At 45.4% G+C, this 13,359-nt stretch overlaps 1 protein-coding gene across 3 annotated transcripts in view; it reads left to right on the top strand.

Moving 5' to 3' along the window:
- The window catches only part of LOC115581182 (netrin receptor UNC5C-like), a 382,877-nt gene that overhangs the window by 270,012 nt on the left and 99,506 nt on the right, over positions 1–13,359 (top strand). For all 3 annotated transcript variants that reach the window (XM_030416078.1, XM_030416077.1, XM_030416079.1), the window contains one exon: positions 1,953–2,189. In XM_030416078.1, coding sequence (XP_030271938.1) covers positions 1,953–2,189 — 237 coding nt within the window. The remainder of the gene's footprint in view (positions 1–1,952; positions 2,190–13,359) is intronic.

The raw sequence follows: 13,359 nt of genomic DNA, 5'->3' as shown, positions 1-13,359 counted from the left end.
GGTTTAGGAGGAGAAAGCACCAGAGGAGCAGAAGAGGGAGGAAACTGTAGGCTTTTTCTGAGACAAAGCTTTTATTCATGGGGAAATGTTCTCTCTCCTTCCCTTCCCCTTCTCTCCATCCACCCACCCTTTTCTCTGGCTATCATGTTTCTTGTGCCAATCAATATTTTATAGCTGTCGCTCCAGAGCAATGAAGGCCCCCCCCCGTCCTCCCTCCCTCCCTCCCTCCCTCCAGCTCTCTGAATGATAAATAAGGGTGAGAATGGGTGTTGGGGGGGCAAAGTGAAAAGCGGGAGGGGTGCAGGAGGGTGTGAAGCGGTGAGTGGCAGAGAAAGCATGAAGACACGAGAAATGGCACGGGTGAAAGAGGGAGAAGCGTGAAGTGGATGAATATGACGCTGGATAAATGGCCCGAGAGTGGAGGAAGAAAAAAATGCCCCACAGATAATGAAATTATGCAGCGAAAATGTCTCCCAATTTCCTTGCTTTCAGAGAACTAATTACAGAACTAAGAGAGAAAATGTCAGCTTCATGACATCAAAGTTGGGACGCTGCCGACTCATTTTCCCCCTATTTGTGTCTTGTTGTGTGTGTTTTTTTTTCTTTTTACCTAAGCTCCTTTTAGCTTCCAGCTCTCAGCGCACTGCTATTCCCCAAGATAAGGACCACAACCACACACACACACACACACCAGAGTCAAGGATTGTAAGATTGTGTGTGTGTGTGTGTGTGTGTGATGACACAATGTTGTGTTTTGGGTTTTTTTTTTTGTGGCTGGGACAGGAAAGGGGAAAGGAGTCAAAAAATGTTCTATGCGCTACAATTTTCCCATGAGTCACAGCTCCTCCAGGTGAGGCAATCGGCACACGGAGAAAGAGGTCTAGACGGTCTTAATGAAACTGGATGATGATGGAGTGGAGAGGAATTACAAGTCAGGAGGAAACGTGCGCGTGTGCGTGCACGTTTTATATACAGTATGTGCTTTGTGTTGTGTTGTGTGCGTCTGTCAGAGAGAGAGAGAGAGGAAGAAAAGACCTCTTCCTCCTCCCTCCCTCCCACCTGCTCTTGTAATCCCTCTGTGTTTTGGTGACCTTGGCAACCCGGTGACAAAACATTCCCGGGGTCCCTTTGATTGGGGCCACGGGTGGGCGTGAAAGTTTGGACGCAGTGAAAAGACGGAGGAGGACGGCGAGCAGGACGGAGGCGGAGGAGGAAGAGGAGGCTGAGGGAGCACTTCTGTCTTGTTTAGTTCGTCCGTCTGGCTCGACTCTCTGATGTCAGCTTAAACATTATTAAGGGACGATATTGATTGACGAGTTGGAAAAGTCCCCGATTGGAATCGATTGCGGTGGAGGAAGGAGTTTTAATTAGACACCTTTTTGGTAAATTCACGCTGTCGACCAATAGCAGCACATCTTGGCAGCGATGACCTTTGAGTGAAAAGACACACTTGAAGAGGAAGTTATCATAGCGTATTAGCTGTAACAGAAACACAGTCTGATAGGGCCTCTGGGACATTTTGTTACCCATAATGCCCTCTTCTTTGTAGGTTCACAAAAACCCAAACTTCTTTTTTTTTTTATATATAAATGACTCTGATAGCCAGAAGGTTTCCACGAATGGACAAGACAATCAGGTGCTGATTAAAGGTGCATTTTATGGCTCAGTGGAAGAAAATTGTACTCCGTCGAGGTCAGCGGCTTGAGACACGGCAATTATTAGTGATCAAATGGGAGCGACATTGTCTCGTACACACTCGGTTCAGGGTACAACGCTGCTCACTGGTGTGAATCACTGAGGGATAATGAACGACTGAATGAATTTCCTCTCTGATCTTCGCTGTTAAGACCTCAAAGCAAGTCGATAAACTGATCCGAGTTGGAGGAAAACTTCCCTGATTAGCACAGTCGCAGTTTTAACCTTCCTTTTTTTCTTTCCCCCTCCTTCCGCAGTGAGAGACGACGATGATTTCCTCAGCCTGAGCGAGCTACCGGAGACCTTCCCCTCGGACCCTCCCGAGCCCTTACCTCACTTCCTGTTCGAACCCGAGGAAGGCTACATCGTCAAGAACAAACCCGTCAATCTCTACTGCAAGGCGACGCCCGCCACGCAGATCTACTTCAAGTGCAACAGCGAGTGGGTGCATCAGAAAGACCACACCGTGGAGGAGCGGGTGGACGAAAACTCAGGTGAGTGAAGTCTGGCAGTCGCACACACACATCCACACAGAGATTTACTGGAAGTGTAGTAGAGAGAGGATAGGATCAGATACCGGGAAGATCAGACAGGAACCCAGAGGGAAGTCAGTGAAGGGGCTGTTTGACTTTTTCTGTAGAATTCATGACATTTGGAAAAAAAAAAAAGAAAACACTGGCTGTAGAAGACACCTTTGACATTTAAGTGCTTTCTCATGTCAGTTAACACACGGGAGAACTGAAATTACCGCCGTGGGTAAAAAAAAAAAACATGGCATCAACACACAGCTTCTGTTTTCCACTCGGCTGGTTAAAAATCAAACAAGGACTCGTGACACAAAAAAAAAAGTGTCAATCAAACAGATGGAGCGGTTGAAAACAGCTCACAATATAAATGCATTTGATACACAGTTAATTGACATTTAGCAGACGCTTTTGTCCAAAGCGACTTACAGTAATTCATACGTACATATGCTGATGGCGGTGGCTGCCATGCAAGGTGCCGACCAGAACATTGGGAGCAGTTTGGGGTTCAGTACCTTGCCCAAGGACACTTCGACATGCAGACCAGGGGAATCGAACCAGTGACGCAAACAAGACGCTGGCTCTACCCCTGAGCCACAGCCGCCCCTTAAGAAAGTGTCTATAACAGTTATTGCTTTCAAGTATTACATGTAAGGCTCCAGCTGATGATTATTACCATTATCGTTGAATCAGCCGGTCATTTTCATGGTTAATGGATTTTCTGTTCCATCTATAAATTGCCAATATTTGCAGTTTCCCAGAGCCCACAGTGGCGTCTTCAGTTAGCTTCATTTGTCGGACCAACAGTCCAAAACCCAAACACTCTTTACTCAATATCATAAATGACAAAGAAAAGCAGAAAATCCCTTTATTTAAGAATCTGGAACCAGCAAATGGTTTGACATTTTTCCTTGAAAAATGACTGAGAGGATTAATCTTTTATCAAAATATTTCGCACTTAAAGCAACTTAATGGGGAAATTGGCATTTTGTCCGATTTGGCAGCCTCCCCCAAAATCCCAGGTCTGTAGCAGTTTCTCGTACCGTAGTGTAATCTGTCTCCCTACGAACACAACTCATTGCATCATCACAGTGGTATGTGTTTAAAACTTGTATCTTGAAGTAAACGTGCGTAATGCTCTAAAGTTGCAGTGGCTGAGACCAAGACACACCCCTCCACCCTACTACCAGACACTGAACCATCATCCGATCTGATTTTGAGGCACAAAAGCTACATAATGTTGCCTTAATCTTCTCAAATCGACTAATAATTGCTGCTCTAACTAAGTGTTCCTGTGGGCAGAACATTCAAAAGTTATTCTCGCACATCTAAGGTGCACAGCTGTAAAATAAAACCGAGCCCTTTTTTCATTTTTTCTTCATATTTCCTCTGCTCCTGATGATATTTCGCTCTGCTTGTCATAAAATTGTCACGATCCTGGCGTCGAGGCCGACATTTTTCCCAGGTCGTCTCATCGGCGCACTGTAAGCAAACAGGTTAAACCGATTATTCAGATGTTCGGCCATTTGTGCGCGGAGCCGGGTCACATGTCGGCCGTGTGTGTGTGTGCACGCAGCTGTTCTCCACCAGCACCACCGGCGCTGCACCGAGATGTTCACAGGACGGTTTAATAGGATCCGCAGTGTTGTTGTACTGGACCGCCGCCAAACTTCCACACTTGTCACTTGACGGCACATGGTATTACTCTGCCGGCTAGGTAATGATGAATCACGCTGCTGGGCTTTGGCAGGAAGACAAAGACGTACACAGCCTGCTTTCTTGGACTTCAGGTTGACACGAGTTCAGCTGACGAGGTCTCCACCTGCTTTGTTAATGAGCTCCGAGTCCCCAGAGCCGGTGATTAAACACGGGCTGAAAACTCCTGAGATGTATTTATATATAGTGGCTGCTGAATGAAATATACAAGAGGGGTCAACAGTAGCACAAATCGGCATGTTGGTCTTTGGATTGCCGAGCTCTTTTTTTCGTTTTTTTTCGAGGCAGGGGAGCAAAATAAACAGTCATGTTTCATGGACTCACTCATTCTGATATTTGAGTCTCTATATTGCATTGAAATGTGAAAAAAGAAGAACCTTTGTTTCAGACGCATCGACTTCGCCCACCAAAGGTTGACTTTGTGTGTGTGTGTGTGTGTGTGTGTGTGTGTGTATGTATGTGGGTTTTTTCGGCGTCCCGGTTGCCGCAGCAGCAACTAAAACCCAAGACGGAGAGAACAGAATCAACTGAGCGAGTGCGGCTTGATGTTTTTCCCCCTGATTCAGCTGTCGCACATGAATAGCCGAGGATGGGGAGAATAAAACAAAAAAAAAACAACAAAACCTGCGAGAGGTAAACATGAGAGGAGCGAAACAACAGGTTCAAATATAGAAAACGAGAGAGGAGAAGATCATGTTGGAGTCTCTGTCTGTCGCTGCACTCCTCTTCCAACCCCTCCTTCATCGTCCTCGTATAGCTTGTTGTGATTCCTTAAACACTTCTCTTTTATCCTCCTTCCATCTCTTCCCCCCCCCGGACTCTCCCCGGCCTTATCTCTCTGAATATTTAATCACTGCTCTTTCTTGTTTTTTTTGTTTTGTTTTGTTTTTTTTCCTCTCTTTAGCATCTTTCTCTCTTTTCTCTCCCTCTGTGTTTGTTTTCATTTATCATCCGCTGTCTCTCTTCTTCCCTCCCGCGTCATTTTTTTCTAAACCCTTCCTTTATCTCTCGACAAACTTCAGGCGCCCCGAGGAGGTTGTGCACCTTTATCATCCGACGCTTCTTTCCCTTTGCAACCTATTTGAGTTTCCCGTAAGCGAGAAGTGAGAGATGTTCAGCCCGTTGAACATCGGCGCAGCTCCGTAATCAGACGTAACGTATGTGCATCGACAATAAAAAGGCATCCAGCGCCTCCTCTCGTTCCCCTCTTTTTATTTTACTCCTCTCTTCCCATCTCTGTGCTCATTTGCTGACATCATGCGCAGCTGCTAGTCATTTATTAGTCTCCCATCAGCAGTTCATTTGCTAGCTGCTGGATTCCAGACAGTGCGTGATTGAGAAGAAATTCTGCTCAATTAACGCCCCATGGATTTAGACTCTCATACTGTCTGCGATGGCCACCGTGAGTTTCCAGGCTCGGGATCACTCAGCCTGCCAAATACCTGTCAAAAAAAAAAACCCTATGTACACCACGAAGGCCGGTTAATTCTCGACATTAGTTTCGATTGCAGCCACATTTACCGCTGATGTCTTAGTTTGTCCACATCTGAAGTTTTTAAAGTGCGATTCGATTTCACTTCAGAGTTGTATTTTTGAGTTGAAACAACCATCAGGGTTTTTTTTAAAACCTTGGATGTGGTTTAAAATGTCTGGACTGCTTCCGATTCGGCTTTAATTATGCTTCATATCACATTGTAACGTCGCTTTAATAAGAAAATCGATTGGCCGCGTGCCGCTTTGTGCCGCTCCAGGACACTTAATCTCTTAAGCGTACCATAATACATACGTACAAATATGATGAATAAATAAATAAACTGGGGGCGGCATTATGCAATATCGAGAGCAGCTGAGGTTCGGAGACGTCTGGATATGGAGCATTTTCCAGGAAAATGGCTCTCAAAGTTCCTTTAAAAAAAAAAAAAAAAGACAAGAAGAGAAAAGTAGAATCTATAATGAACTAAGTTTTTCTGCAAATGCACTTTTTTTGTTCTTGTACAGGAACAAGAACAAAAGACAATGAGATTATAAAGAGATTATGAATACTAGATGTGCGTTACGCAACATCGCTCTAGTGAATCACATGGAAAGCTACTGTAGGTCTGCGGCTGTGTGTGTGTGTGTGTGTGTGTGTGTGTGTGTGTGTGTGTGTGTGTGTGTGTGTGTGTGTGTGTGTGTGTGTGTGTGTGTGTGTGTGTGTGTGTGTGTGTGTGCTGTTTATCTGTGTGAAAACCTAAACTCCGTAAGCTGTTTTCTCCCCTTTTGTTTCCCGCTGCTTCACAGACGCAGCGAGAAGCTATGGCCCCCATACTGCTTTTATTATCTCTGTCTTCTCGCTTACTCTCTCTCTCTGTCCCATCCTCTCTCTTTTTTCCTTTCTCCCCACCCCCCCCCCTCCTCTCATCTCTCCTCCTTTCTCTTCGCTCCACGCTGGTTTGTGCTCTCCTCTAATTTCCACCGACTGACACGGGAGAGAGCAGAGGCAGATAAAACCCTGAGCTTGAGACCGAAAAGGAGTATGGGATGATGGAGGGATGCTGATGGAGGGGGGCCTCTGAGAGGGCTGGAAAGGCCAACAGATATGAGGGAGTCACACTGAGGAGAAAGATGATACGAATCCTGCTGTGCTGTTTTCTTTCTCTCTTTCCCCCTGTGTGTTTCATCGCTGTTTGCAGGAACAGGAAAGTCAGCCTCAGCGCAGAAACGCGTCTTTTCTTTGATCTCGGGCATCAAGATAAAAGAAACAACAAAGTAGAAGTGTACACAAGAAAAGTAAGAAACACAAATGAAACGAGCTCGAAAGTTGTTCTCTGCTAAACAGCTTTTGTGTGCGCCGTCTCGCACCAAAATGCATCGAGAAGGCTTCTCTTGTCAAACAGAATGAGTAGTTATTTGCTCGTCGCAGGGTGTAGGACAGGAAAACAAAACCCACCAGAGTTATTGGATGAATTAAAGAAGGTGTTGTGAGAGGAACGACGTGAAAGAAACAAAAACGGCAACAAAAGGACACCGTCGTATAATGAGACACGAAATTAACACTCCGCAAAGCGTGTAATGCATCACATAAAAGTTGCCGATGCATCATCAGTCACAGATAATGCCTCGCAGTCATAAAGCATTGTGTATCTCCTAACAGCAGCCGTAGGGCTTCAAAAAGTACGACTAATCACAGTCGACCTTTTTTCGTGGCCGACACTTTGACACGTTGTGACAAGCCGGAAACGCACCCGAGTAATTAATAACATTAACAATGGCTCCTTTTTTTTTCTCCGTTTGGTGTTCCCTGTCTCCCTGTATCGTACGCGCCGCCTCGCTGGAAAAGGATTAATGAGACACTCGCAGAAAACATGGTGGCCATTAATGTCATCTGTTCCACCTGTGCTGTTCCTGCTATGACAACTCTATAGACTGAATCAAAGTGACATCGCACCGGCAACAAAAGTCACCTCCGAATATACAACAGGCGGTTCATTTTTCACTGCAGACATGATGTGAAATCGGCAAAGTTGTTTATTCCTGTAAACTGTGACGTTTACAGATGTATTGTTGAACATGTTGGTCTGACTTATCTGACGTCTCTGCTTGCTTGATATATATCGTGCTGCTCTGCTAGCGTCTCTGATGTTGGCCCCGCAGTGACATCTTGGACTCGCAGCCAGTTGGATCGTCTTAATGTGTCACGTGGTGCGATAAAAAGGGCTGTGATGTCGCGATTGACCGCTGAGACACGTTTTCGCGATTGAGGTGGGGGTTGTTTTGGGCCCGACCTCAATACGGCAGCTCTAACATTCAATCACATCCCCCAAAGACTTGACAAAATGACATCACCTGTGCAGGTAGAGATGTGTCCTCCATCTTTAAAAATATCAATGGGAAACAAAGCACTTGCTTGTATCCTTTTTTATATAACCGATGGAGAAATAATGCAAGCAGCAGATGCAATGAGTGCAAGGCTATTAATTTACAGTAATGGCGATAAAGCACTAAAAGGATAGGAATACAGTTCCAACCGGTAGGATGCTGTTGTTAGCCCAGGAGCTATGCTACCTCCCGCAGTGTGTGCTCACAACTGTGTCCCGACTTCTTTCCTTTCCTTCCTGCTTTCTGTCTCCTGCACTCGAGTAAGTTTCACCAGGTGTAATCTGCTCTAATTGCATTCTGTTAAAACCGAAGTGCCTGCACTGCTTTACTTGGGTTACAAGCTGAAGTTACAATTGCATTTCACAAAGTGAGGAAACAGGGAGTGTATTTAGGATCAGCACCCGCTAGAGAGCAAGGCACCGCCTGCCGAATGAAGCAACACATTTCAGATATTTTCTTGGATTCTTATTTAAAAGAGCGACGCCCCCTGATGAGCTGTTAAGAACACCTCGTTTTCTGTATACCGAGCAGGAAAGTGTGAGCTTCGTGACAGCTCTATAAATTACTTGACATGTAGTCACATCTGGAGGGAGGGTAAGCAAGGTGAAGGTCACGAGCCGAGGATGGTGGGAGCAGAGCGGGGGGGGGGGGGGCGGTAGGATGGCCCAGGGGTCACTGAGGTCCACTCCCAACTGGAGTGAACAGGCTCGGTTTTCTAAGAAGCTCCGCCGGCTGTCACGGTATCCTTGAAAAATGCTGTTAACTCGACCTGCTGCTGGGTCTCGACGCAGGCCCGGCCCCAGAGCAGGGAAGGAACATGTGATACAGAACCAGAACAAGAGAGGAAACGCACACTGCATTTCTGTAGAATGGAATTAGCAGCGGTCGTTGCTAAAACACGCTAACATCACCTCCATCCGAATTCACGCGACTTGCGGCGATGAAGCGGCATGATTTGTCTGGATAACGTATCTTATTGTGAAGGGCATTTCCAGTGTTTGCGTAAGCAGCGTGCGTACGACCTCAGTATATCTCCATTAGCCCCGAAGTGTGCTAATAACATATTGTGTACCAGGTTACTTACTTTGTCTCCATTAGCCAAAGTGTGAATGGTTATTAGTCTGCTGGAACTGACCCGTGACTTCACACACACACACACACGCACACACACACACACACACACACACACACACGCATACATTATTGGCACACACCGTATTGGCTTGGGTGATTTGTGACCTCTTTCCTCCTTTGCTGCCATCTCACTCGTATTGATTTCCTCTCGTCTTTTCCTTCGTCTCTCCTCCCTTTCTCTTCCTCCTAATGTTTCTCTTCCCCGCTCTTTCCCTGTTTTCTGGCATCGCTCCCATCCTCTCCCACATTCCGCCCTACCTTTGGTCCTCTCTCATCTTTTTTCGTCCATCTTCTCTCTCCGTCTCTCTCCGTCTCTCCCGCTCTTTTATATTGTTCGATTTCAATTATTAACAACCATCAAGATTTATAAAGGAGGTCAATTAGCTTCTGTGCCAGTGACTCCTGGTGTTTGTCTCTATTGATTTTTGCATGTACATACAACTGTGTTTATTGGCTGATCGTGCGCGTGTGTGTGTGTGTTTTTGTGCTTTGTTTGTGCACATGGCGGATAATGTTGTGTTTTGTGTGTGTGTCTGAAAATGCAGTGTTTGTGTTCACCTGTTTTCTTGTTTCCGTGACTGTTTTTGTTTGTGTGTGTGTGTGTGTGTGTGTGTGTGTGTGTGCGTTTGTTTGTTTGAAGTATTCTTTCTCTTGTGTCCTGAAGCGTCCCGGTTCGCTGCCTCTGTCGAGCCACTGGAGGACACAGGTTTGCACGCTCAATGTCGTCCACATGATTACATTCTCACACACACACACACACACACACACACAGACACACACACGGGAGAGGTTTTCAAACATGGACTATAGGAAGGACTGTGATGATCAATCAGTGTCAGAGTGGGAGCCATTAAGAGAGTGTACACACATACACACACACACCCATGTGTACACAGTCAGTCTGCTGCATGCGTGGTGATGTTGGTTACAGACCGGTGACTGTGTTCTGTCGATGTCCTGGATGAGTTCCCTCTGTAGTCGAAGGACTCGGTTAACCCTCGCTCTCTCCCGCTCTCACGCGGCCTCTCATCCAGCCGCCATTTGACTTTTTACCATCCTGTTTCCTCTTTTCTGCCTCCGTCTTTCACTTTCTTTCTTTCTTCTGTATTATGAATGCGATCTTTTAAGGGCTTTTAAGTAATTAAACATGTAAAATGTGACATGCATTTTTAAAATGTGCGACTCAGCTGTCAGGTTTACGACCCCCATTACTATTAAAGCTGATCAATAATGTGCCTGCATACCATTATTTCTTTATATAGCAGACACACTCTGTATCTTGCTTTAATTGTAGATAGTAGCTACATATATTCCAACACATCCTCACACCTGAAGGACTGAGAAAGTTGATTGTCTGCGTATCCAAACACAACACATACCGCAAAGCAACATGGCTGTTGCAGCAGTCACACTTTGATTAGGTTTAAGGCCAGAAGAGTACGTTGTGGTTTGGGTTAAATTAACTGTAACTTCTCCCACAAACCTACGTTGCCTAAAGTTACTTCCGTTATATAATGTGACATAATTTCTATACGTTAGCAAGAAAGATCAACTGTTATATACCGACTTTATATACCCTCTTATACCGACTTTTCCCTCTTTATACTACTTTTCCTCACTTCGATATTTACTCGTTTGTTTTTTTTGATAACCGTGGAGGTGGAAATGTCAAACCAAATCTCCAATAGGTGTTCAACTGTAATCAGGGTAAAGGAGCTCCTTCATGTGGGAGGACTCGGTGCCTTTGCTAACGTGAAATGAAATATCCTCGCCTTTGCATATTACCAGCAGCTCTTCCCCTTCTCATTACCTGCTCCGAGATATTATCAGCAAATTACGAGCCATCTCTTCCCCTCTTTGGATCATTTGGTCCCTCTTATCAGCTGGTGTCACTGATCGTTAGCCTGCTGGAAACATGGTCGCGAGGGTAACTTTAAAAAAAAAAAGCATTCCAGAGTTTATTTTCGTGAAACTGTCTAACCCTTGAAATTAAGACTCAAAATTACTTAATATACCTCTCGGCGGATGCCATTCTCATCTATTAAACTTTGAGCAGCCTGCAATTATGGAGCAAACACATTATTCATTACAACTCAACTTACTCTCAATTGGAAAACACAACTTTATCATACTTTCATGTTTTAACAACCTGTCTCACCCTATGATCTCTTTTTTTTTTTCGCGCTGACCTCTGTCTCTATGAAATATGTGGTCATTAGCAAGCATCAAACAGCCCTCATCACATTAGCTGCTTTTGAAATTAGTGACTCCGGTCAGGTAGTCAGTGTTTCCTGTAGGAGGTCTGTGGCGAGGCTTCAAAGCATGAATTGAGCCCTGCAGGGTAATAGTGTTTTCACTCGCAGCTCCTCCACGGGGAGGTCGCGGCGCCGGATCACTGACCGAACACCGACGCTCCTGGAGCCGGCCAAGCATTCAGCGAGCTGCTCACAAACACTTCAGCGGGGCAGATGTTTGCGACAAAGGACCCCGAACTAATGTGTTTCGCTCATTTACATACAGTGAAAATACCATGATAGAATTAATTCAGTGACTCTAAACTGTTCCGACAGAAAGAGAAGTGGTATGCGTTGCAGGACCGGTGGATTTCCAGATGGTGACCTCATGTCTTCATCTCATGTCGGACCGGCTCCCTCTGTGGCACAGATGAAATGATAATAGCTGGTGTTGGATGTTTCTGTATCCCGGTTTCTTTCCCCTGAAGGCTGTTTGACCTGTCACTGATCACATTTAAACACCACAAAGCCTTTGAATGCTTCCCCCTGATATATCTTTCCTATTCTAAACCGTCGAGCATCAAACTCCCTTCTGTTTCTCGTCCTCACGTCTGTCCCCGACTCGCTAGCTTTCCCCTCTATGTATGTATTTTTCTTTATGTCTCTTGTTCATGCGATTCAAAGAAATCAAGACCTCACACTTTTGTCTACATCAACGCTGTTTTCGCCAGTTTTTATTTTTTCTTTTCTTTATTCAAGTATTTCTGTCAAAGCACAGCGGGGGATAGAGCCAAATAGGAAGAAATATATCAAAAGGAGACAGAACGTACCGACAGACTGAGAGTGTTTAACAGCTATGGAGAAAGGGAAATGTCGGGACGCGGATTCCTTTTGGACTTGCATTCGACAACACCAGAGTCTCCAGCTCCAACTGCGATGTTGAAGATGAACAATTAAAATGTATTGCCATAATGTCCTGAACAACACGGGGACATGTTCGTACACGTTTCTAATCAAGAACAAATCAAGTTAATTAAAGACCCCCTCATGGAAAACGTGGTGTTTTTGTTTTTCTTATCACTTTGGTGGAAACCTTCCCGTCATCGTGTGCTTCCTCAGACTTGGTAACATGACAGCTCCGGTAAGCTTCCGATGACGCATCGCATCCACTTGAGCTCTGGCAAATACAGTTTGAGCCTTTTCATAAACAAACTTTCCCCCCAAACTTGTTCTGAGGGCAGCGCCGTGCGTATTCAGACGAAATTGCAGTGTTTTCTTTCATAATCGGGGTCTTAATTGCACCGTTTGAGCCATCGAGTCCCGTTTGGTGTGATAGTAATTTACCGTGTAGGTTAATTGCGGGGATTTGTGGACGTGGCGACTCTGCTGACACCGGAGCCGAGGCGAGCGACATCAGGTGTTTCACGGTTTTAGTCCGCAATTATCTCGCAGTGGTCGGTGATTATCAGGACCTTTCTGTTGTAAATTTACACTCTGTTGGAAAAAACCCTCTTCATCACATTTAGCCAGAAGTATTTGCGGGCAAGTATTCCAAACAGCTTCATGTTTATCTGCCTAAATCTGCATTTTTGTATTCATTTTTCATTTTTGTTGTCCATACTTGACAAAGCTCGTCCTCACTCTCTTGTACTTTTCCTCCCTCGCTGACAAGTAAACTTTGTTATGAGGTTTGACAGTCTAGGACGAAGAGAGATATCTGGGGCTCGCGCTCGGCTTTTGTGATTGATAGAACTGTTTGTGACAGTCTCCACTTGTCTTGATACTTGTCGTCCATTTTTCATCTACTTCTCCTCCCCCCCTCACCTTCCTCCCCCTCCAGCTGACAGTCGTGTTTTTTTTGCGGATGCGAAGCACTTGTCGTTCTACAAAGACCCAGAGCTCTGAATCTGAAAAAGTAATAAGACGCTGAGTGATCTGGGACTTTTCTAAGCCTCAGGTAATTCAGTCGCTTTCTGCCTGGCAACTCTGGCTTTGTTGGCTTTGCATTAGCAAACAACGGGAACGACTCGGGGTTTACAGGTTTCAACAGCACAGCTCCACAGATCCACCGACGTCTATCTTTATCTTCCGCGTGCGTTCCGGCTCCGCTTCTTTCTGACGTGTTTTTTCTGCACCGAGAACGAGAGATTCTGTTTTGGCGGAGGAAGTAGATCGGAGTAGATTTGTGACACGTCAAC

The sequence above is a fragment of the Sparus aurata genome, chromosome 5 (assembly GCF_900880675.1).
Source record: "Sparus aurata chromosome 5, fSpaAur1.1, whole genome shotgun sequence".
NCBI classification, from domain to species: Eukaryota; Metazoa; Chordata; class Actinopteri; order Spariformes; family Sparidae; genus Sparus; species Sparus aurata.
The sequence above is the reverse complement of the archived record's forward strand: the minus strand, read 5'-3'. Positions and strand labels throughout refer to the sequence as shown.